Below are 25,176 nucleotides of genomic sequence, written 5' to 3'. Positions count from 1 at the left end.
CATTGCATTGGCAGATTGTGCATTTATGTCTTGGTGACATTTGTTGGCATGCTATGTTGTTGTGATTGTGGCATATGTGGACTTGTTGGGTGGATTATTCGGGTGTTTGCACGAGGTTTCTTTCGTGTTATTGTTATTATTGCTATTATATATGTGGCGTGATAAGTCGGGTTATATCGAATTTGCATACGTGGCGAAACAAGGTGGGATGATTGTTAAAACGCGTGTAGCAAGACGAGGGGACATCTACTTATGTATTGTCTTTTATTTACCGAGAACGTTTTTCTTTTTTATCATTTTCATCATACCCCTAGATATTTGAGCCACTTCCTTTGGAAAAAAAAAAAGAATATTCGAACAGTTCTTAGCCAATGGAATCCGGCTGGTCCTATTAGAGGACGAAACAACAGAACCACCCACACCCGGAAGAATGGCCAACACATCCGTTAGTAAATCCTATAAACTGAAAATCTTTTGGCATCCTCCGAGAAAGTGGGAAGTTCTGATTTGAGCATCACAATTTCTTTACGTCTGAAAAACTATATGACCGCTTTGCTCTCTTTCCGCACTGTTCCTTCCTATGTACTACCCACTAAACCATTTCCAAGAAATAATCGAATGTCCTTGTCTTCGTCAACTTCTAACCAACAGATAAGGTAATTCCTTTTTTCATAATTTTTTAATGTCAATCATCTATTGATTATCCTTTGAGCTGGTCTTTTAACACGCTTCTCTGTCCATTGGCATTGGAAAAGTCTTGGTTACCTTTTTGCTCTTAATTTTGCAATAGCCATTATTTGTTTTATTTTTTTAGGTTACCTTGTGATTACTTTGTAAACTGACCGACTAGTGTAAACATTTTATAATTGTGATATATAAAAGTTAAAGGGACTTTTACCTATAGATACAAAATTAAGCCCTAATTTGGTGGTTTAGCAAGATGATTTAATTTTCAAAAAGTAGCAAGAGTGTTTTAACAAAATTTATACAATCATACTCCCTTCGTTTCGAAAAGATTGACACTATTTTCTTAGTAGCTCGTTTAAAAAAGATTGGCACCTTTCAATATTTCATTAATAAGACCACAAGCTTCAAAAGTTTTACGATCATACAAATGTTATGGCTTATTTAAGACCACATACATGAAAAGTCCTTCCTTTTTTATTAAGTTTGTGAATCAAACTAGGACAATCTTTTTGAAACCGAAGAAAAATAACTTATTTACATACAACTCGCATACAATTATATTATTGTATATATATTACCTGGTAAAAACATAAAACTTACGTACAACTTGCATATATTGTGTTCTTGAATGTATTTTATATATCATTTATATGTATTTTGTATGTCGAGTGTAAGAATGTCCAATGATATATCCATACCACCCGACATACATCCGACAAACAACTATTCTACCACCGGACCACCATTCAGAAAACCACCATACTAATCACCATAAACCATCATCCCTTAAACCTTTGGTGGAATGGTAAGTAGCCCTTCCTCCTTAACTAGAGATCTTTGGTTAGAGTAGTAAATATGGAGTCGCCTTTGAAAGGGAGCGGTTTACCCCTCAATATGGGACTTCCCAGCGCGAGCGGGATTTAATCGAGCCCCAAGCGGGCACTGGACAACGGGTGAAAAACTGAAAAAAAGAAAGTAATATAAAAACTATTTCCCAACCAAAACAATCTTGCTACTCTATTCTACTCACTCGATTAATCAGTAAACTCACTTTCAGAGTTTGTTGAAAAATTAATTCAAAGTTGTAGTAGGAAACCAAAATTATTTAGGATTTGATATTTGTTAGTTTATTTGATTATTGTCTAAATTGGATTTGTAGTCAAAATTCATATAAGGTTTCTCTATTTTGAGTTAAAATAAAGTTCGTACTATTATAAATAGAGATGTTGCTAGCTATTTTCAATTGTGGAAAGTGCCGGAGAAGTAGAGAATTATAGAGAGCATTCAGAGATTGAGAATAAATTATTGTTCCTTCATATTAGTATCAGAACTTTTGCGATCTTGGTAAAAATCAAATAGCTTCGATTGTCGGCGTGTGGCACTAGCCAACATGTGCCACCCGTCTCGCTAATAATTGTATGCATGAAAAATAATCATGTTGAGGATTATAAAAAGCAATATTGCAAATTTAAAGAGGTACAAGCAAATGTGGTGCAGAGTAAGAATCTTTTCTCTAAAAATTGGAGAGAAGTTGTTAAGAAACAAATAATACAATCGGATGTTGATAGGAGTTGGAGACAAGTGCTTCAATAAAATTTGGTGTTGGTGATAAAGTACTCTAACAGAACAACAACAAAAAAGTTGGATATATATAACTTCGAATTAGGGGAGAATAATAGAAAAACAATTCAAAGTTGTAGTAGAAAACCAAAATTATTTAGGATATTTGTTAGTTTATTTAATTCTTGTCTAAGTGGGATTTGTAGTCAAAATTCACATAGGAATATGTTTTCATGTTTTGTGGTAAAACAGATTTTGTACTATTATAATTAAGGATATTGCTATTTATTTTCAACTGTAGAGACCGATGGAGAAGTAAAGAATTGTAAAGAGTATATAGAGATTTCAAATAAATTATATTTCCTTCAGAGTATCCGCAGTTCTCCAATAGCTGCTTCCTCACTTACGCTGCCATTGCCATGAATGACGCTCAAGGCTACAACATTTAGTTTTCCATCCTTTGACTCTCTCTACAGCTATTCGCAAGATTGGAGCCTAAAATCCGTTATGTTGCTATGTTTTGAAAATCTTGCTACGTTAGGTAATTAAGTGCAAGTGTCCCTAATAGTAGGCTTCCAATTTTGCAAATCTAGGTGAAATTTCCAAAGTTAAACTCATTATCAAAACATCACTGGATGGAAGAAAATATTTAAATGAGAAGTATGCTAATGAACTTCCTCATTCTAGAACAAGGTGCGAGTCTCATGGGATTATAGCCATGTCACTTTTCATTACTCTCTCGATTGTAAAAGTTCTTTGTAAAATTTATTTGATACTAATGAAACTCATCTTAGCATGATAAATAACAGAAAGAATGATTGCAGCTAGTTGCTCGATCTAATATGCAATATCATATAGCTTGTCTTACGATAATTATTGCAACTTCTGTCTAGTTCAATTTACGGAATGATGTACTCTAATACTAAGAGGAGTTTATAGAATATTTTCTAGCATCTATGTAGAAAAGTGGATTTTCTGTACGGCATTGTTTCAGTTCCTGAATATCCCTTTTCTGTGAAGCAGCAAATGTTCATTGTCAGTTGATGCTCCATTGAAAGCAATATTATTTGACATTGATGGAACATTATGTGATTCGGATCCTATCCACTACTATGCCTTCCGAGAGATGCTTCAAGAGGTTGTATTTTCTACTCATTGTATCTGTTGTTATCAGTTCCAACTCTGTACAATGATGTCCAGGAGATACTTCTTCATTTAACTAACTGTTTTCATTTTAAACAGATAGGTTTCAATGGTGGAACACCCATAAGCGAGGAATTCTTCATAAAGAATATTAGCGGTATGCATAATGATGAGCTCTGTCACGTCCTTTTCCCAGATTGGGATTTCCAAAGAGCTATCAAATTTATGGATGATAAGGAAGACATGTTCCGAAAGTAAGCTGCTGCATCATTAATAAGTTCATTGATCAAAATGAAGTATATGTCATATAACAATTAGCATTAGATATCCCCGTATATGATTGATAAATTGCATGATTCAGATCAGGATCTATCTCAATTGTATAATGTTGGGCTCAACCTGGTCCAAGCTCGTTCGGTTTTTCCCAGAAGGTCTCATACCATAATGAGATCCCTACACCTTATATGTAGTCTTCCAATCTTTTCAGCTACCAATGTGGAACTTTGTTCGCACACCCAACACATATCTTGGCGGACTAGGCTAATTTCTATGATTGTTTTTTATAAATCTGCCAAATTATATTTATTAGAGTAGACTCATTTGCTATAACATTTGGAAGCTAATCATAAAAATGCACAGAATTGCATCAGAACAGCTAAAACCGTTGGACGGCCTAGAGGAGGTATGCAAATGGATTGAGAACCACGGTCTGAAACGAGCAGCAGTGACTAATGCTCCAAGACCGAATGCTGAGCTGATAATCTCAATGCTCGGTCTAGCAGATTTCTTTGAACTACTTGTCATTGGAAGCGAATGTGAACGAGCAAAACCTTTTCCTGACCCTTACTTGAAGGCACTTCAGGAACTTGGAGTATCTCCTAAGCACGCATTCGTTTTTGAGGTTTGGAATACACATTTAACACTAACGATAACTGTTGGTAAACAAATATTAATAATCAACTGCAATATGTTTAATTTTGATAATTATCTTTTACTTGAGCTTAGGATTCTATCTCTGGAATAAAAGCTGGAGTAGCTGCTGGTATGCCGGTTGTAGGTTTAGGTCTAAGGAACCCGGAAAAATTACTGTCAGAGGCTGGTGCAACATTTGTTATCAATGATTTCAAGGACTCGAAGTTATGGACAGCTCTAGAAGAGTTGGAAACAGAAATGGATGCAGAAAAAATGAAAACTTGAGTTGGAGGCAGGGTGATGTAGAATGTTGTATCACCATAAAGTGTTCTTTGATTGAACATCTATATGAACTTCAAAGTGTTCTGTTATATGCCCACCTTTATTGATCACCTCTTGCTGAAGTTTGCATGATAAGAGTAGTATTTGTTTATATTAGTTGAGTTGTCTTTATAGCAAAGTTCAAGGTTTAAGTTATATACGCTACAATTAAAAAAAAACATTACAACTATCAGTGTAGTTGAAATTGTAATAGTAGGTTTAATTTTTAGTTTACCATGTTAGCCACTAATGTTTATCATAAAAAGTAATCAGTAGTTTAGCAACTCATCTCATTGCTATTACATTTCTTTGTCATAAACTTATGGATCATATTTATTCCATTCTGGTTTTTACATTTCAAGTTTGTTCCTTTTGCATTTGGACTACCTTTTGAGAACGGCAAAGGGCCAAATATATCCCTCTACTTCCAAAAATGATCGAAGAATACTCCTCGTTATACTATTGGGTTATTTATACCCCTGCAGTCATACTTTGGGTTCAAATATATCCCTCATTTAAACGGAGGGACACGTGTCATCGTCATATTGGTCAATTCTAAATATCTCCTAATTAATTAAAAAGACTCATTACCCATATTCGAAAAATAATTTTTTAAAGCAAATTCTTTTTTGTAAAAACTGAAAAAAAAATAAAAACAAATTTTACTAAAAACTGAAAAAAAAAATGAAAATATTTTTTTTCCAGTTTTTACAAAACAAACTGCTTTAAAAAACTGAAAATTATTTTCTAAAACAATATTTTTGTAAAAACTTTTTAAAAAAAACGGAAAAGTAATTTTCTAAAGCAATTAAAAACTGGAAAAAACTGAAATATTTTTAACTAAAAACTGAAAAAACAAAAAAGAAAATATTTGTTTTTTCAGTTTTTACAAAAACATTGCTTTAGAAAATTGCTTTTTAGTTTTTTTTCAGTTTTTACAAAAATATTGTTTTAGAAAATATTTTTCAGCTTTTTTTAAAAGCAGTTTTTTTGTAAAAACTGAAAAAAAAAATTCGTTTTTTTTCAGTTTTTAGTAAAAACAAAATCAGTTTTTTCCAGATTTTACAAAAAAAAACTGCTTTAGAAAATTGATTTTCAGCTTCTTTTATTTTCAGTTTTTACAAAAATATTGTTTTAGAAAATATTTTTCAGTTTTTTCTAAAGCAACTTTTTTGTAAAAATTGAAAAAAAAAATATTTTCATTTTTTTCAGTTTTTAGTAAAAATAATTTCAGTTTTTTCAGTTTTTACAAAAAAAAAATTGCTTTAAAAAATTGTTTTTCGAATATGGGTAATGAGTCTTTTTAATTAATTAAGAGATATTTAGAATTGACCAACAGGACAATGACACGTGTCCCTCCATTTAAATGAGGGGTATATTTGAACCCAAAGTATGACTGCGGGGGTATAAATAACCCAATAGTATAACGAGGGGTATTCTTAGACTATTTTCGAAAGTATAGGAGTATATTTGGCCATTTGCCATTTTGAGAATGAGATCTTGGAGAACTTGTGTTAGTACTTCTGAAAGCATACTTTGAATTATTTTGGTTTCCAACAAATATTATGTCCATTTTAGGAGAACTAATATGTATTTTAAAATCAAACACACTTGTTAAACTTCTCCAAAAGCTAAACTAAACACATAGTTTAAACGACGAGGTTGCAATGCCAAATCCAGCTTCCTGGTAATGGCCCCAGAAATACGTATAGAAGTTGAATTGAAATCCATGTTTAATTCACCCAATTAATGACCAGAAATAATGTTCATCATTCACTTTATGTTTTGTACATACTTTTAGCTGTTGGAAATTTTTACGTTGTCTCTGTATCCGTGGAATCACGTTTGAGAAATTCAAAGAGTTGTCAGGTTAATTTTTAAGTTTGTAATCGCCTTATTCAGTTTAGACTTGTCTCACTTGCTATCTAAAAATACAATAGCTCCCATAAACCATTGCTTTTAAATCACGGGATTATTATCAATTCGCTCGCTTACATATTGAGATGGAATCGTTTTATATTTCTCTCCCTAATTGCTTGTTGAAATCGTTTTATTTTTCTCTCCCTAATTGCTTGTTCCCATCAACAAAATCAGTTGTTTCCTTATAATTCGACCTAATGTTCATAATAGTTTTCCTCAATGCATGGAATGAAAAAGTTCTTCGACATCTAAGAGATTGATGGTAATATACACGAAGAAATAATTTTTTTAACTTAATGCCACCATTATGGTGGGGGTTAGGCATGACCTCAAACCTGTATAATAATAACCAAAAAGTATATGGGGGAATTATATATCAATGAGAAAGTAGCAAGGAACATCGCACAAAGTTTATGCCCTATGTAGGGGTGGTAAGTGGGCTGGTCCCGAGCCTAAACGGGCTAAGTGGGCCGGTCCAAACGGTCTCGGTCTCGGTCCCGGTCTCGGACCGATCCCAAATTAAACGGGCCAAACGGTCCCGGGCCAAATGGTCTTTTTGTAGGGACCGGTCCGGGATCGGGACCATTTGGTCCCGGGCTAAACGATCCCGGCCCGCGGGCTAAGTGGGCTAAGTGGGCCCAACGGCTTTTAAAAAAAAATTAAATAGAAATTAGAGACAAAAGGATGTTAAAAAAAATATCTAAGGCAATGCCTTATAAATTTTATTATAGAATTGTGACCTAAATTTTTTAATTCAAATTTAAAGTCTAAAGACAAAAATATTGTAAAGACATTCAAAGCAATGCCTTGTAATTTTATTATAGCATTAAAAAAATATGGCAATATCTTTCTTAGTTTTCATCCCCCTATGGAATGAGCACAACAAGGTGCTAATACCACCATTGAGAAGAAAAAGAAACTAATCAAGATGTGCCAAAATATAAGTTACATAATACATACTAATTTTTTACATGGTATCTCTTACAAACTTCATAAATTCATCAAGGTCCGGAGGAATTTTCGTTGGTGGTGGCGGACTTCCAAAAATGATCGAAGAATACTCCTCGTTATACTATTGGGTTATTTATACCCCTGCAGTCATACTTTGGGTTCAAATATATCCCTCATTTAAACGGAGGGACACGTGTCATCGTCATATTGGTCAATTCTAAATATCTCCTAATTAATTAAAAAGACTCATTACCCATATTCGAAAAATAATTTTTTAAAGCAAATTCTTTTTTGTAAAAACTGAAAAAAAAATAAAAACAAATTTTACTAAAAACTGAAAAAAAAAATGAAAATATTTTTTTTCCAGTTTTTACAAAACAAACTGCTTTAAAAAACTGAAAATTATTTTCTAAAACAATATTTTTGTAAAAACTTTTTAAAAAAAACGGAAAAGTAATTTTCTAAAGCAATTAAAAACTGGAAAAAACTGAAATATTTTTAACTAAAAACTGAAAAAACAAAAAAGAAAATATTTGTTTTTTCAGTTTTTACAAAAACATTGCTTTAGAAAATTGCTTTTTAGTTTTTTTTCAGTTTTTACAAAAATATTGTTTTAGAAAATATTTTTCAGCTTTTTTTAAAAGCAGTTTTTTTGTAAAAACTGAAAAAAAAAATTCGTTTTTTTTCAGTTTTTAGTAAAAACAAAATCAGTTTTTTCCAGATTTTACAAAAAAAAACTGCTTTAGAAAATTGATTTTCAGCTTCTTTTATTTTCAGTTTTTACAAAAATATTGTTTTAGAAAATATTTTTCAGTTTTTTCTAAAGCAACTTTTTTGTAAAAATTGAAAAAAAAAATATTTTCATTTTTTTCAGTTTTTAGTAAAAATAATTTCAGTTTTTTCAGTTTTTACAAAAAAAAAATTGCTTTAAAAAATTGTTTTTCGAATATGGGTAATGAGTCTTTTTAATTAATTAAGAGATATTTAGAATTGACCAACAGGACAATGACACGTGTCCCTCCATTTAAATGAGGGGTATATTTGAACCCAAAGTATGACTGCGGGGGTATAAATAACCCAATAGTATAACGAGGGGTATTCTTAGACTATTTTCGAAAGTATAGGAGTATATTTGGCCATTTGCCATTTTGAGAATGAGATCTTGGAGAACTTGTGTTAGTACTTCTGAAAGCATACTTTGAATTATTTTGGTTTCCAACAAATATTATGTCCATTTTAGGAGAACTAATATGTATTTTAAAATCAAACACACTTGTTAAACTTCTCCAAAAGCTAAACTAAACACATAGTTTAAACGACGAGGTTGCAATGCCAAATCCAGCTTCCTGGTAATGGCCCCAGAAATACGTATAGAAGTTGAATTGAAATCCATGTTTAATTCACCCAATTAATGACCAGAAATAATGTTCATCATTCACTTTATGTTTTGTACATACTTTTAGCTGTTGGAAATTTTTACGTTGTCTCTGTATCCGTGGAATCACGTTTGAGAAATTCAAAGAGTTGTCAGGTTAATTTTTAAGTTTGTAATCGCCTTATTCAGTTTAGACTTGTCTCACTTGCTATCTAAAAATACAATAGCTCCCATAAACCATTGCTTTTAAATCACGGGATTATTATCAATTCGCTCGCTTACATATTGAGATGGAATCGTTTTATATTTCTCTCCCTAATTGCTTGTTGAAATCGTTTTATTTTTCTCTCCCTAATTGCTTGTTCCCATCAACAAAATCAGTTGTTTCCTTATAATTCGACCTAATGTTCATAATAGTTTTCCTCAATGCATGGAATGAAAAAGTTCTTCGACATCTAAGAGATTGATGGTAATATACACGAAGAAATAATTTTTTTAACTTAATGCCACCATTATGGTGGGGGTTAGGCATGACCTCAAACCTGTATAATAATAACCAAAAAGTATATGGGGGAATTATATATCAATGAGAAAGTAGCAAGGAACATCGCACAAAGTTTATGCCCTATGTAGGGGTGGTAAGTGGGCTGGTCCCGAGCCTAAACGGGCTAAGTGGGCCGGTCCAAACGGTCTCGGTCTCGGTCCCGGTCTCGGACCGATCCCAAATTAAACGGGCCAAACGGTCCCGGGCCAAATGGTCTTTTTGTAGGGACCGGTCCGGGATCGGGACCATTTGGTCCCGGGCTAAACGGTCCCGGCCCGCGGGCTAAGTGGGCTAAGTGGGCCCAACGGTTTTTAAAAAAAAATTAAATAGAAATTAGAGACAAAAGGATGTTAAAAAAAATATCTAAGGCAATGCCTTATAAATTTTATTATAGAATTGTGACCTAAATTTTTTAATTCAAATTTAAAGTCTAAAGACAAAAATATTGTAAAGACATTCAAAGCAATGCCTTGTAATTTTATTATAGCATTAAAAAAATATGGCAATATCTTTCTTAGTTTTCATCCCCCTATGGAATGAGCACAACAAGGTGCTAATACCACCATTGAGAAGAAAAAGAAACTAATCAAGATGTGCCAAAATATAAGTTACATAATACATACTAATTTTTTACATGGTATCTCTTACAAACTTCATAAATTCATCAAGGTCCGGAGGAATTTTCGTTGGTGGTGGCGGAAAAGTAGCTTGGTCATCGCCACTTCCGGGTGAAGCAACATCCTCCGCAAGTTCAGCTAGCATTTCTTCATAAGCTTCGTCTTCATCTGGTTGTGATTCAGCAAATCCAAAATTTCTTCTTTCCGATCAGATCCAATCTCTGAAAAGTACTGATTTTTTCAAGCTCTCCCTCATAGACGCTCTATAATCATAGAGTTGAAGTCTTGCTTGACTGAAAGCGCTCTCTGATGCCACTGTTGAAGCTTGAATAGTTAAAATGTCTCGGGCCATCCTTGAAAGAACCGGAAAGTATTTTTCTTTGTCCTTCCACCATTCCAAAAGATTAAAGGAGCTGTCGGGATTCACTTCCTCAATTTCCTGCGACAAATAAACTTCAAGCTCATTTAGTTGTGAAAAATCACTACTACTAGAACCTTGAGAACCCCTAAACCCCGCCCAAGCACTAAGTGCTCTTACTCCCGCAGTTCTTTTAGATGATTGAGAATCAGAAGAATAAGGAGTTGGAACATTTGGTCTAGCATGATTTAATGCAACTTGATAAGTATTAAAAATAGTTTGAGCATTTATTCTAATTGAGGCTATTGCTTCCGGAAGTTGAGACAACTCCTCATCTTCAAGTGTTAAACCATTATAAACAGTTTCATACCAAAAAAAAAGGACCTACTAATTTTATACAAGGATTAACAAAGCAGCAACACCATAAATAGGGAGAATAAGGAAAAAATATCTTTTAAACTTTTTTCTCATAGAATCAATAGCAATTTTATAAATTTCCCCACCCTCTAAAAAATGAGCAAACAAATTTGCAAGTTCTGCAATATAAACTAAACAGTTAGAAATAGTAGGATAATATTTCCCAGAAAATTCATTTGTTGCAATATGAAATTTTTCTAAAAAATCTACAAGTATTTTAACATTAGCTCAATCCTCATTTGTAAGGTGTTCATCGTCATCACTTACATGTGCATTAAATGTTGAGTTTATAGGATTTCTATATTCATATGCAACAACCAAACTTTCATACATGTAATTCCATCTAGTTGGACAAGGTTTAGGAACTTTTCTTTCTCTTAGGTCAAATTCATCGCATCTTTTAAAATATTCTCTAAGTCTACTTCTACGGTTTGAATAAAAAAGCCGGTTAAGAGCCATTTTAACCTTTTGAATTTCAATATTTAAAATTCTCATACCATGACCCACAATTAAATGGTAAATATGACAAATACATCTAACATGAAAAATATCACTAAATGCAGGATTTAGCGTAGTGGTAAGCAAGGCTATAGCATTTGTGTTACTAGTAGCATTATCCATTGAAACTGATATTATTTTATCACTAATGCAAAAATATCTACAAATATCCATAACTGTGCTAGCAATAAACTACCCTGTGTGACGTGAATTAATTATTCTACAAGCAATAATGCGCTTTTGTATTATCCAATCCTCATCAATCCAATGACTGGTAATAGTAAGGTAATCACAGTCATTACCACTTCTACCAATATCAGTTGTAATAGCAACAGGACAATTTATATGAGTAAATAAATAGCACAAATATTGTTCATATTCATATTTATATTTATAAATATCGCTCTTTACAGTTGTGTGAGGAAAACCTTTATAAGTAGGATTAAAAAAATTTCTAATATAATGCACAAAGTTAGGGTCAGAAGGAAAACTATAGGGTAAGCACATAACAGTTACCATTTTTGCCAATTCTTTCCGATATTTTTTTGGATCATAATACAAAATACCACCGATAACAGTGTTAATTTCCGGTTAAAATTGATTTGAACCGATATTAGGGTCAACCTGACTAGGAGTAGGTAGACTTTTCCCCTCGGCCAAAGCTTTCAGACGAATATATCTCACTCTATCTTGAGGGTGTTTCAATATGTATCTAGACAAAGTCCCCTCCCCCTCCCCCTCCCCCTCCAAAACCCTACCCCCCGCGATCCAAAATATTTAAAAGCTAACTCCGTGCCACAAGTTTTACACTTAGCCTTATTTTCTGGAATTAGTTGAGTAAACAATGGCCAAACGGGAGATGTTTTCGTCTGTTTGCTAGGTTGTCTAGAAAAAGTAGGGGTAGTAACAGGAGTATTAGATGGGCATCATTTGGATTAGCAGGGTTATCACTAATTGGATTAACATCAGGAGAAGGACTAGTGTGTGTATCATCATTCGATTGAGTTTCATCAAAATCTATTTCCTCGTCATTATTTTCATCAATAGTTGGATTAGAATAAAGAGCATTCATTAATTCATGGTCTAATTGTTTACCAGCTCTAATATTATGGTAAAATTGACTATCAGTAAATTATAATAAACTATTATCGCTATCAAGAGTAGTAGGTGTAGGACAGATATGGGGTTTGGTTCGGGGCAGTGGAGGAGGAACAGATAGAGCACTAGATTCGCAACTCTTGGATTTTCCCTTATTTTTACCAAAAAGGTTTTTTAAGAAAGCCATCTTAATTAATAAAGTAATAGAAAATAAATAAAATAAATAAAACTATAATATTAAAACTTAAGAGTTGGAACCAGTTTACCGAATTGACGAACAACTTGTTAAAAATTGATTATCGTCGAAGACTTGAAGACTTCAATTCACCAACTTCACAATTTATTCACAAATTGTAACAATAAAGTAAGCAATAGTAGCAATTATAGAAGAAAATTAGAGAGAGATTGTGATAAATTGATGATTTTATAAGAAAAATAAAAGAATGAGGGGGTATTTATAGTTGAAAATAGGAAAAAAGTATAATTATAAAAAGTTTGGGGTTAAAACAAAGTTGGGGGTTAAATGGCTATTTTATAAATAGTCAACGGTTATTTTTGACAGCCCAACGGCTATTTTTTAAATTTTAATTTTTTTTTAAAGTTGACCGTTGGGACCGTTTGGTCCGCGAGGGGACCGGTCCCTGGCGGGCCAAATGGTCCCGGTCCTAGCGGGCCCAAAGCATAGGACCGGCCCACGAGACCGGCCCAAGCCCACTAAAACCGGTCCTAACATTTGGCCCGTTTGGCCCGCGATCCCGGGTCGGTCCCGGTCCTGGACCGGCCCACTTGCCAGCCTTACCCTATGGTACAAGTTTGAGGATAAACTCCATCCTATAAAGTTTGTATCCAGAAACCAAAAAGAAAAAAATAATAATTCTTTTTTGTCGTAATCGTGATATTGATTAGTTGGTCTCTTTCAATCTTCAAAGTAGCTCAAAGAATTAGTTTCCCTAAAGAAGGTAGAGGATATATTTCATGTGAAGGCTCAAGTTAGCCAATAGATCGGCTGTGTAGTTACCTTCTCTATAACAATGTGAGAAAGCATAGTTACGTTGCCTCCTTATTTCAGATTTGTGATCTTCTCCGATATGTCACTAAGTTGCCATGGTCCATCTGCTCTCTTGTTGATAGCATCAATGAGTAATTTCAATTTCAGTGATGTTCAAAACAATCCTCAAGCATAAACAACAGAAGCAAGAATTGAGGAGGAGCAACTTTTAAATTGCAGCAACTGAAGCAAAGGATGAGTGTTGAAGTTTTGTTGCTTTCAGTTACTGCAGTAACTTTTTTAGCAGAATAAGTTATATAGTTTTAGGATGAATTTCAATTTTAAATTTTTGTTAGATTGTTTAAGTTAGTTGAGATATTTTAGGTTTTTTGAATTTTAAATTATGTGAATACTTTGTTCCTAATTGGCTATTTAAAGCCTTGTTATGCTTAATAAAATTATTGAGAGACTTTTTCAATCAATATTTTTAATATTTTTGCCGCTCCATCTTTTAAAAACCCAACAGTGGTATCAAGAGCTTTATTGGTCTTACGGGATCTGTGAGTTCTTCCAAAGAACCATTTTCAAATTATTTTTAACCAATATCATTTTTTAAACCCATTTTCAAACATGGCAAGCAGGAGTCTCTCTTTGAATGCCCTACAAACTTTCACTGGCGAAAACTATCAAATTTGCTCAGTGAAAATAAAATCATATCTTAAAACCTATGATTTGTTGAATGTTGTAGTGGAAGAACAATCCTTACGAGCAATCCCTGAAAATCCTATCATTGTCCAGAATCAAATACTTTCAAAAGAGATTTCAGATAAGACAAGGTCACTAAGGGTATTTTTTATGCACAAAACCATAAGACGAAAAAGAAGGAAGAAAAGGAGAAAAAGAACTGCACTACAAAAGTGTGCAATTTCAGTGATATTCAAAATAATCATCAAGCACAAACAACAGAAGCAAGAATTGAGGAGGAGCAACTTTTAAATTGCAGCAACTGAAGCAAAGAAGGAGTGTTGAAGTTTTGTTGCTTTCAGTTACTGCAGTAACTATTTTAGCAGAATAAGTCACATAGTTTTAGAATGAATTTCAATTTTAAATTTCTGTTAGATTATTTATGTTAGTTGAGATATTTTAGATTTTTTGAATTTTAAATTATGTAGATTTTTTGTTCCTAATTGGCTATTTAAAGCCTTGTTATGCTTAATAAAATTATTGAGAGACTTTTTTAATCAATATTTTAATATTTTTGTTGCCCCATCTTTTAAAAAATCAACAAATATGAAAGAGTGGCCATCAGTCTTTGGTTTGGCTAACCACCAACTAAAGAGATTTTATTTAAGCCATGTATTCTTTTTAACTCCACAAGTATCACCATAACATTGCATGTTGCAGTTGCCCCTTTAGTTTCCATAAAATATGTTCAATAGTTTCAGTTTTTGGGGATTTGTGGCATGAGCATTTGGAATGCACAGTGAAACCAAACCTAGTGACAATATCAAATGTGGGAAGTTTATTATCGATAAGTCTAAGCATGACGAAAAAAATCTTAAAGGGGATACCTCTGTACCATATTCTCCTGGCTGACATGGAGGGGGTGCTGGTTTGTTTCATAGCTTGCCATGCAGATTTGCAAGTGAAGGAACCATTGTTGTTAATAGTTCGAAAGGGTTGATCCGGCAAATGACCTTTCGGGGGTTCCATATGAGAAATTTGTGTAGCAATTGGTACCGGGAGGGTGTTCCTTAGTCCATTCAAGCTCCATTCACCTTCTATTGTGAAGTCGAGGATGGTGTCTCTGCCCTTGTCGTAAACCTTATTAGATTGACAAGTGATCCATGTCCTGACCAATTATGATATGATCCTGGATAGTCCGGGAAAAATGGAGAATATTGAGAATGATGCCAAATTATCTAGTGGACTGTTGACCCGCTCCAAGTCCAAGAATGTCCAAGGGATGCACGCTAAGGAGTTGCATGATCTTCAACAAGTGACTAGAAGATGTTTGGAGAATCACTTTGTGGATTCATGCAAAGAATACCATATTTGGAGTCTTGAGAATTGAATAATCAAGACCCCAAGTCAAACCGTGTGACACGGTTTCACCAATCGTTGGCTACGGTTCAAGAGGGGCCTGAAGAACTAAAGAAAATAAGCTTCTAGAATTCGTCATTGTTCAACTGTGTGTTACGGTTGAGGCTACGGTTTGGCCTAGCGAGTTGTTTTTTGGAAATTAACTTTGAAACTTTTTCTATTTTACCCATTGGGTATTTATAATAGCCTAGGGTTATCTCATTATCCACTTAGCATATTTTGACATAAGAAAACTCTTGAGAGAGATCGAATTCGAATTTGGATTACATGTTTTCAAGACTTGGGTTCTTGAGGGTACGTAATATTCTTCTCATTTCTTTATATCTAGGGTTCTAATTGTCGTTCTTGGAGGCAATCAGATAGTTTTTTAATTGTTACTTGAGACGTTCACTTAGGGTTCTAGATTTTCTTTTATATTTTATTATTCAGACTACTTTTGATTATCTTAATCAAACATATCATTGATTTTGCTTTAATTATTGTTATTTTCATATTTCGCTATTTTGTTTATCTCAGATCGTATCAAATTATCTCATCAGAATGAGATTTTACCCTCATTTAGCCTCCATTTTATGAATATTTTAGCGCCATTCTTGATGTACATCATTCTTTTCCAAATCTGCGAGTGACATTCCTCCATGTGGCTGCAACTGAGTGTAATTTCTTGCAGTATTTAGCTTCCATAAACTCCCTCCAAAGGAAATTCTTTATTCTAAAATTTCATCATACTTTGCCAGCAAAAGCCTTGTCAATATCCATTATGGACCTAAGACCTACCCCTCCTTCCTCTTTAGCAAAACATATAGAGGACCATGAAAACCAATGAAGCTTTTTTTTTCCTCTGAGTTACCCCAGAAGAATTTGCAACACTGCTTTTCTATGATCTGAAGGGTTGTCTTTGGGGGATTTATAGCAGCTAGGATATGCATTGGGATGGAGTAAAGACAACTTTTATAAGGATAACTTTTCCTCCATATGACATGAGTTTTCCGTTCCATCCTAGGATTCTTCTACTCACATTGAAGTATTCAATCTTTTTTCTTCCTGGGTAGATAAGTGTTCCTAAGTATATGAAAGGCAAGTTTTTATTAGAGAAGTGTAACGACCCGACTGGTCGTTTTATGCTATGGCATTCCGTTCAGCAGTTCAAGGTCTTGAGCGGCTTCATATAGTGTATTATGACTTGCGTGTATGGTAGGATTTGATATTCAGATGTTTCAGGATTGATTTGGGTGAGTGATTCTCATTTTAGAAGCTTGAGTTAAAAATGTTGACCAAACTTTGAATTTTGTAAAAATGACCCTGAAATAGTATTTTGATGGCTTTGATAGGTTCGTATTGTGATGTTGGACTTGGGCGTATGCCCGGAATTAAATTCGGAGGTCCCTAGGCTTCTTTCATGCATGTAATTGAAGTTGTCATATCATGTTATACTTTCCTTAGTTAAATCTACTCTTACATGCTATATTTGAAGCTGTTAGTACATGCTCTATATTTTATTGTCAAGCTTACTCATATATACTTTAATTGAAGTTAGTACCTCCTTTATTGTCGGGTTATTCTTATTTTAATTTTTATTTTATGTTACCCCTTTTATTGTTGATTTATTCTTATTTGAAGTCACTATTACATGCTATCTCTTTTATTGTTGAGTTTATTCTTCCATTTTGTTGTGTTGTTGTAATTCTTGTGTTGATCTATTTACCGTACTTTCGTGTTATTATTGTTGTTGCTGCACTCATTGTTGTTGAGTCGTGCGCTATGTATCGTTGTGGCATTGGTATTGTTATTATGGAAATTTTGTGGCATATGAGCACGTGTGGTGCGAGTTGTTGTCATATGGTGTGGTTGTGTTTTGTCATATGTGGAATGCTGAGAGGATTGTCGGGGTATTTGTACGTGAGTTGTCCGTGCTTTTATTATCATTGATATTTGCACATGCGGAGAGACAAGGCAGGCTATATATGTTGTGTTTGCGCATATGGCGAGATAAGACGGGATAATTATTGATATGCATTATTGCGCACACGGCGAGACAAGGTGGTCTATGTCGGGGGATGATTTGTGATGGCCTAGGGGCATTGTTGTTGATGATATATGTGTTGTGGTATGACTTTCTTGTATGTGTCATGCATATTACGGGTTTTGTTGTGATATTTCTAATATGCCACTCGGTGTCTTTGATTTTACTTATTGACTTGAGCTGAGATAGTACACTTGTACAAGCATACACCATAACATGTAACCTAAATCAGTCCAGGAGTAGGAATCTTGATGTTTATTGATCATATACATGTATTCTTGTATACCTGCCTTTTGTGCGTGGATTGGAATGATGGCATGTGAGGTGTCCGTGCGGATATGAGGTATTGTTACTATTGGCATGTGAGTTTTCCGTGCAGATCTGAGGTATTAATGGTAGTGGCACATGAGTTGTTCGTGCAACACGTGAGTTCGTGCGGTTGTGATTAGTAATGTGGGCACGAGATGCCTTGTGATTATGATTTGTGATTTAGGGACTCGTAAGTTATGATTAGGAGGTGTGGTACCTCAGGGTGATTCTTGTGTAAACCTTATGTAAGAGCGGTTGATTATTTGGTTGTGATTTTTTTTCCTTAATTGGTTTCACTGGTACTTTAACTGTGTTCTGAATACTTTGCAGTGTTATTACCTGTTTACTCCTTGTTGCTATTTGTTGCTTCTAATTTTCATTTGCTAGTGTTATATTGTTATTCTTTCCATGTTTAGCCTTATATTGATATTCGTTCCTCTGTTAGATTTATATTAATACTTACACATGTTATTATGTCTAGTAGGTGTCTTGGATATACCTCGTCACTACCCCACTAAGGTTAGTCTTGATACTTAATGGGTACCGCTGTGGTGTACTCATGTTATACTTCTGCACATCTTTTGCGCAGATCCAGGTACCTCTAAGTGTGCCGGTCGTTAGCTAGATGTTGGAGATTTACAACGGTGACTTCAAGGTATACCTGCCTCTATGCCCACAATCCTCGGAGCCACCTTCTAGATTCTTCACATTGTTACTATTTACTTCTATTCCAAACAGTGATATATTTGATATTCTTAGCTACTCTTAGAAAAGCTTATGACTTCGTACTTCTGGTTATGGGATATTGTATACCTATTGATAGTTGTTGGCTATGTATGGCAAATTTCTAGTTCATATATAATGGTTAAATGGCTTAAATCTTTTAGTAACTCAGCATGTGTTAAGCTTACCTAGTCTTATAGACTAGGTGCCATCACGACACCCGAAGGTGGGAATTTAGGGTCGTGACAAGTTGGTATCAGAGCTCTAAGTTCATGGGTGCTACGAGTCATAAGCAAGTTTAGTAGAGTCTTGTGGATCGGTACAAAGACGTCTATGCTTATCTTCGAGAGGCTACAGAACTATTGGAAAACTTTACTTCTTTCATTCCTATCATGAGGATTTATTGATTTCGGAGTTTAAGCCTTTGTCATTTTATTCTCTCATATATGGTGAGAAGACTAGTTGCAGTTACCGATGATGATGCCCCAAGAGTCGGTGTTGCTAGGGGTTGGGACAGAGGAAGAGGAAGAGGCCGAGGAGGAGCACGTGCTACAGCTAGAGCACCTGCCAGAGCAGTAACTGAGGAGCCACCAGTAGCTCCAGTTGGGGGACAGGAATCGGAGGCGCTTGTTGCTACCCCCAGACTTCAAGAGACTTTATCGCAGTTCCTGAGCATGTTTGGTACATTGGTTTAGGCGAGACTGATTCTGGTTGCACTAGTTACTTCATAGATCAGGGGAGGAGCTTAGACTCCCAACTCCCGTACTCCAGAGCGGTGGGCCCATGTTGGTCAGGTCCCGGGTGTTATTCCGGTACATCCTGTTATTCTGGTTCAGCCTGAGATCAGGCAAGGAGCATCAGAGGAGGAGCAGAAGAGGCTTGAGAGGTTCAAGAAGTATGATCCTCCTACTTCCAGTGGCGTAGTTACTAAGGATACGTAGGGTTTTCAAGAGAAGTGCCAACGTATTCTCTGCACCATGGGTATTGTGAAGGTGAGCGGAGTAGCCTTTACTACATTTCAGTTGTCAGTGGCAGCATATAGGTGGTGTCAAGCTTACGAGGAGGGTAGGCCAGCTGATGCATCACCATTCACTAGGACTCAGTTTTTAGAGATATTCTTTAGGGAGTTTCTTCCCCAGACCCTCTGGGATGCATGGAACAAAGAATACGAGCAGTTGCGCTAGGGCACTATGACAGTGTCAAAGTACGCCATCAAATTCACCGAGTTGTCCTAACATGCACCTACCTTGGTTCCTACAGTCAGAGAGCGAGTCTGCAGATTTATCGAGGGGCTCAGTTATGGTCTTAGATTCAGCATGGCTTGAGATTTGGAGACAGATACTCCATTTCAGCAGGTTGTAAAGATCGCTTGGAGGATGGAGGGTGTGCGGGGCCAGGAAAGATAGGAAAAGGAAGTTAAGAGGCCACGTGGACCAGGAGGATCTACTGATCCCTATTTGGGAGGCAGGGTGCGTCAAGGTAGAGGTTTTGTGGGCCAGCCGATTCAGTCTGCACTTCAGGTTTCACGTGGTGCTTCATATATCCATAGGTCCCAGAGTACCCGGTCCGGACAGCTTCCACGACCACATCAGCGGAGAGGTTTCTTTGAGTGTGGGGATACCAGGCACATAGTGAGGGATTGTCCCAGACTTCGGGCGGGTGTACCACAGCAAATTATTCAGGCTATGGGTTCCATTCCAGTTGCCGTTACACCTACACCACCAGCTAGGGATGCTCGCTGTTATTGTTTTTCTGGTTGGACTGAAGCTGCTACCCCAGATGATGTCATTACAGGTATGGTTTCGGTTGGTCATGGAGATGCATTAGTATTATTTTTATGCGGTCTCATTTATTGGTAAGCTTCATCCTGCCTTGCTTCGTATATGGTTGTGTTTCGTGATTCTTATACTTTGTTTATGTGTTTATGCCAGTTGGGGGATTCTGTTATGATAGCCCATATCTATCGTTCTGGTTTGGTTGCTATTGAGGGTCATAAGGCTTGGTTGGACTTTCTGTTAGTTAATGCAGTAGGTTTTGATGCGATTTATGGGTGGTTTGGCCACGACTCGTGATTTGGGTGCTCTATAGGTATGGGAAGTTTGTTACGTGTTATGGTTTTGTTCTACGAGATTGAGTTAGTAGAAGGTTTTAGTTCTCGAGATGTTTATCTTACTTGTGATTCCGAGTGGAGGATGGGAATCTTATGTTCTTTGTGGATAGGTGTGTTTGTACCGGGCTAGGTTCCGTAGTGGTGTCATGTTAGGGTAAGATTTGTTGTGGTGGTTGCACGTATCTTGCTTCTTCCTTGTGGATTGGGTCCGCAGTTTGGTACCGATGGTGAGTTGCACCTGTTAGACATGTTTGATAGTTCTCTCGTATGTTTCTCTTTCCATGTTTAGTTATATCCCAAGTTTTGCTTGTTAGGTTTGGATAACGATGTATGTGCCTCAGTGGCGTTTGGTGTGGCTTGTTGGTCGGGTGAGTAGTTATGAGTTTCACATGTTTCTTGCATCATTATTGGTGTTGGGAAGGTTTGGGACAAGGTTTTAGTCGATATGAGGCTATTTACCGGAATCAGATTGTCACGACCCAAAATCCGACTAGCCGCGATGGAACCTAACCTCACCCGCTAGGTAAGCCAAATAACAACAATAAGATTCAATTAATATTTAACTGACTCTAATACACTCCCCAAGGACTGGTAGTACAAATTATGAGCTTCTAAAATTTGAATTTACAAAGTTTGGGTGAAATAAGGTACATCATCTGTTGGAAATATACATGAACAGATTAATAATTCTAAAGCTACCAAGAACAAGAGGCAGATGTTACTGAATCGCAGGTACATCTTCAATGCTAGCTCCCGCCATGCACAGCAACATCAGCATCCAAATTCTGCACGCAAGGTGCAGAAGTGTAGTATGAGTACAACCGACCCCATGTACTCAATAAGTAACAAACCTAACCTTAGGTTGAAAGTAGTGACGAGCTGGAACAAAGGTCAGAGTCCAACTCCAATAACCAACAACAGTTCATAACAATATAATTTAAAGTAGCACAAGTAATAATTCAACAATAACATGCTCAGCTCTTATACAATTCTGGAAAATAAACATTTTCTTTTCAAGTATAACCATAAAACTCAAATCTTTTGCCAAAAGTCACCAAAAATATGAGTAAGTCTGAAATCTGTGATTTTTCTCAAAAACTTTAACAACCGATAAGAAATTTCATTATCAGATGGCATGAGGAAAAATACTTCTCTATGCCCAGGGAAGATCCATCCCTAAATATATATATCTATGGCAAGATCCATGCCTAGGGAAGATCCATCCCAGATATATATATATATCAACTACGCTCACTATGGGGGTGTAGACTCCGGAGGGGCTCCTTCAGCCCAAGCGCTAAAATAAGCCAGATCCAGGCATAAGTAAATAAAACTTGTTGCGGCATGCAGCCCGATCCCATAATAATAACCTCATAATCTGGCCATCGGCCTCACTCAGTCATCACTCTCTCCAATCTCTCGGGCTCATAATATCATGAAACTAGCCCAAAATGATGATATGGTGTATCAATAAATAATAATAAAGATTGAGATATGATATAAAATGAAAGAATATGACTGAGTATGAAATTTCAATTTAAACAAATAATTCAACATCAATATGACCTCTGTGGGTCTCAATAATACTGGCATATAGCCTCAACATGATTTTTAACATGATTCTCAGCTCAATTTCTTTAACACATAAAACTACATGAATAATGCCAAGATTATTTGACTACACAATTCCACAGAACCAATTACGCCATAATTTCTATGGTGCACGCCTGTCACCTAGCATGTGCGTCACCTCCAAACAATTCACATAATACGTATAATCAGGATCCATACCCTCAACTCCAAGATTAGAAGAGTTACTTACCTCGAACAAGCCAAATCCAATATCGAGCAAGCTGTACAATACTCCAAAAATTTCATTCCACGCGTATCAACCTCCGAACAACTCAAATCACGATGATTTCCTTGAAAATTCCTCGATAATAAGATCGTCACAAATCGAGCTTTCTTAATTCAACTCTTTAGTGATATTAAAAATTCCCACTACTCTTACAACTTCAATCTACATCAACATAATTCAATTGGACCAATATTAGTAAACAAATTTCCAGATTTGGTCATTTAGGCATTTTATCAAACACCTAGTAGGCATACATTTATACATTTCTTAACCATATAATTAGTTCTTCCAACTACCATCATTACCAACAATTCATCCCACCATCATTCTTTAACAACTTATAATCCTAACATCACATGTGTGACCAACCATTCTCACCCAACCAACAAAATTCCATCAAATAATCACCTTTCAATTTCTACAATGGGTATTCATTTAAATTGAGAATTTATGGCTTCCAATCACTATACCATGAGTTTAAATACTTGATTCATACTCATATTTCCATAATAAATCCATACATGTATATATAATACTCTCACACCCACTTCGTATGACCTATTTTTAATCCAAATCCCGAAATTGAAAACTAGGGTATGGAACCTTACCTCTTTGATGAAGATCTTGTGATTAGCTTTCTTGATTCTTGGAGATTGGTGCAAGATTGGATGATTAGAATGTTAGGTTTACTCCTTCTCTCTCTAAAATGCTCTTACATCTCTCTAAAATATCAGGTTTTAGCTCAAAAATGACTTAACCCCTCTCCCTACCCGGCCTTGAGGGTATTAAATGAGTTCCTACGTGTGCGGTCGCGCACCTGGGCAAGTGGCCGCACACCTGAGGCAGAAAGTCTCAAATATGCGCGGTCGCGCATCTTGGCACGCATATGACATAGGTCCAGTAAAATGGCCATAACTTTATGTATACATATCCAAATGATGAAAGGTTTTATGCGTTGGACGCTAAACTCAAAGGGCTTTCATTTGATAGGTTATACACCATATAACTTTTCATATATTGAGAGTTATGCTCGTTTGAAGTTAGATCTTGTGAAAACTCACTTGAAACTATATCCCATCATATAATTTTCAACTTGACTTAGCCTTAGGGCTCTTCTTAGACCATAAACCATAATTAATGCACCTCATACATATATTATCATGATCAATTTATATTATTCAAATTATCAGTCTTGTTCATACCCGAATTGATATAATTAGCACCCGTCAATCTTCTTAATGGTCTTAAAACACTTAGAAATTTTTTGGGGTATTACACAGATTTAGTAATGGGCAGCTATTGTGGTCATAGTTGTTGCTACGGGCCTATGGTCGATGTGTTACATCATATGATTATACCTTGTGGAGGTATGCATGAGCTGTTACAGCTAGTTGAGGATTGTACAGTGTGTTTGTGTGATAATAGGGCCCTTGGTGGAAGTGGAAATTTGATTCTAAGGCTTATTGGCATGGGTGGAAGGACTAATTTTCGGTGGAGATGGTGTGGTCGGGCTTATGTGATTTTAGGTGATGTGGGATCACCCGTGTGTATGTGTAGGGTGAGTTTATACAGTGATTCGATGGCTTGAGAACGACTCTTGGCACGTTCGAGGACAAACGTTTGTTTAAGAGGGGAGAATATAACAACTCGATTGGTCATTTTGAGCTTTGGCATTCCATTCAGTGGTTTGAGGTCTTGAGCGGCTTCATATAGTGTATTATGACTTGCACGTATGGTTGGATTTGATTTTTGGATGTTTCGGGTTTGATTTGGATGAGTGATTCTCATTTTAGAAGCTTGAGTTGAAAATATTAACCAAAGTTTGACTTTTGTAAAAATGATCTCGGAACAGTGTTTTGATAGCTCCGATAGGTTTGTATCGTGATTTTGGACTTGGGCTTATGCCCAGAATTAAATTTGGAGGTCCCTAGGTTGATTTAGCATATTTTGTCGAAAGTTGGCAATTTGAAGGTTTAGAGATTTCCTTAGGTTTGACCATGATTTGAATTTATGGATATTGGGTTTGGATTTGGGTTTTGGGACTTGGAATATATCTTTTATGCTATTTGGAACTTGTCTGCAAAATTTGGTATCATTTGGAGTTGGTTTGATAGGATTCAGACGCTAGGTTGCAATTCTAGAGGTTCTTGAGTTTTCTTTCAAAAATCATGGGTTTTGATGTCAAATTCTTGGTTCTATATTTTATTTTAGCATTTTGATGGCGCGAACGAGTTCGTATGTTATTTTTAGACTTGTGTTGATGCTTGGTACAAAGCCCTGAGAGCTCGGGTGAGTTTCAGATTAGTTTTTGGATTTGTTTTGTTAAGCTTTGTGTGCTGGTTCTGGTGTCATCACATTTGCGATGACAAGGTCTCAAATGCGACCATCACATTTGCAGAATTCTAGTCACCATTTCAACTCAAGGATGCTGGGGAGGGACCTTGCATTTGCGAAAGCTGCTATGCGCTTTTGCGAGCAAATTGTTGCTTTTGCGATGCCAGCTCGGTGGAGTGTTCTTTGCATTTGCGAAGTAATATGTTGCAAATCCGACTTTAGCAGAGATTCTCAGGGTTCGCTTTTGCGGACATTTATTCGCTTTTGCGAGTGTCGCATTTGCGAACCCCAGGTCTGCAGCTGAGTATTTCGGGACTTAGCTTCATT

The 25,176-nt window shown here is 35.8% G+C and overlaps 1 protein-coding gene across 2 annotated transcripts; it reads left to right on the top strand.

Moving 5' to 3' along the window:
- Window positions 1-292: 292 nt before the first annotated feature.
- On the top strand, window positions 293-4,735 carry LOC104093051 (haloacid dehalogenase-like hydrolase domain-containing protein Sgpp). 2 transcript variants are annotated; one of them, XM_009598770.4, is made up of 5 exons: window positions 293-656; window positions 3,271-3,385; window positions 3,490-3,644; window positions 4,030-4,291; window positions 4,396-4,735. In XM_009598770.4, exons 1-5 carry the CDS (start codon window positions 544-546, stop codon window positions 4,585-4,587), a joined length of 837 nt encoding a protein of 278 aa, XP_009597065.1. In that variant the 5' UTR covers window positions 293-543; the 3' UTR covers window positions 4,588-4,735. The 2 variants fall into 2 exon arrangements, with proteins under 2 accessions (XP_009597065.1, XP_009597064.1); XM_009598769.4 differs by having other exon boundaries at window positions 400-656; window positions 3,268-3,385.
- Window positions 4,736-25,176: the final 20,441 nt, after the last annotated feature.

This window comes from Nicotiana tomentosiformis, chromosome 12 (assembly GCF_000390325.3).
Source record: "Nicotiana tomentosiformis chromosome 12, ASM39032v3, whole genome shotgun sequence".
NCBI classification, from domain to species: Eukaryota; Viridiplantae; Streptophyta; class Magnoliopsida; order Solanales; family Solanaceae; genus Nicotiana; species Nicotiana tomentosiformis.
Note: the sequence above shows the minus strand (reverse complement) of the source record. Positions and strands in the feature narration are given on the sequence as shown.

Bases quoted from the DNA above. Each gene is read 5' to 3' on its own strand.
- LOC104093051 (XM_009598769.4), top strand. From the start codon at position 544: ATGACCGCTTTGCTCTCTTTCCGCACTGTTCCTTCCTATGTACTACCC. The intron at 3,645-4,029 runs GTAAGCTGCTGC...AAAAATGCACAG, and splicing joins AAGGAAGACATGTTCCGAAA to AATTGCATCAGAACAGCTAA. The intron at 4,292-4,395 runs GTTTGGAATACA...ACTTGAGCTTAG, and splicing joins AGCACGCATTCGTTTTTGAG to GATTCTATCTCTGGAATAAA.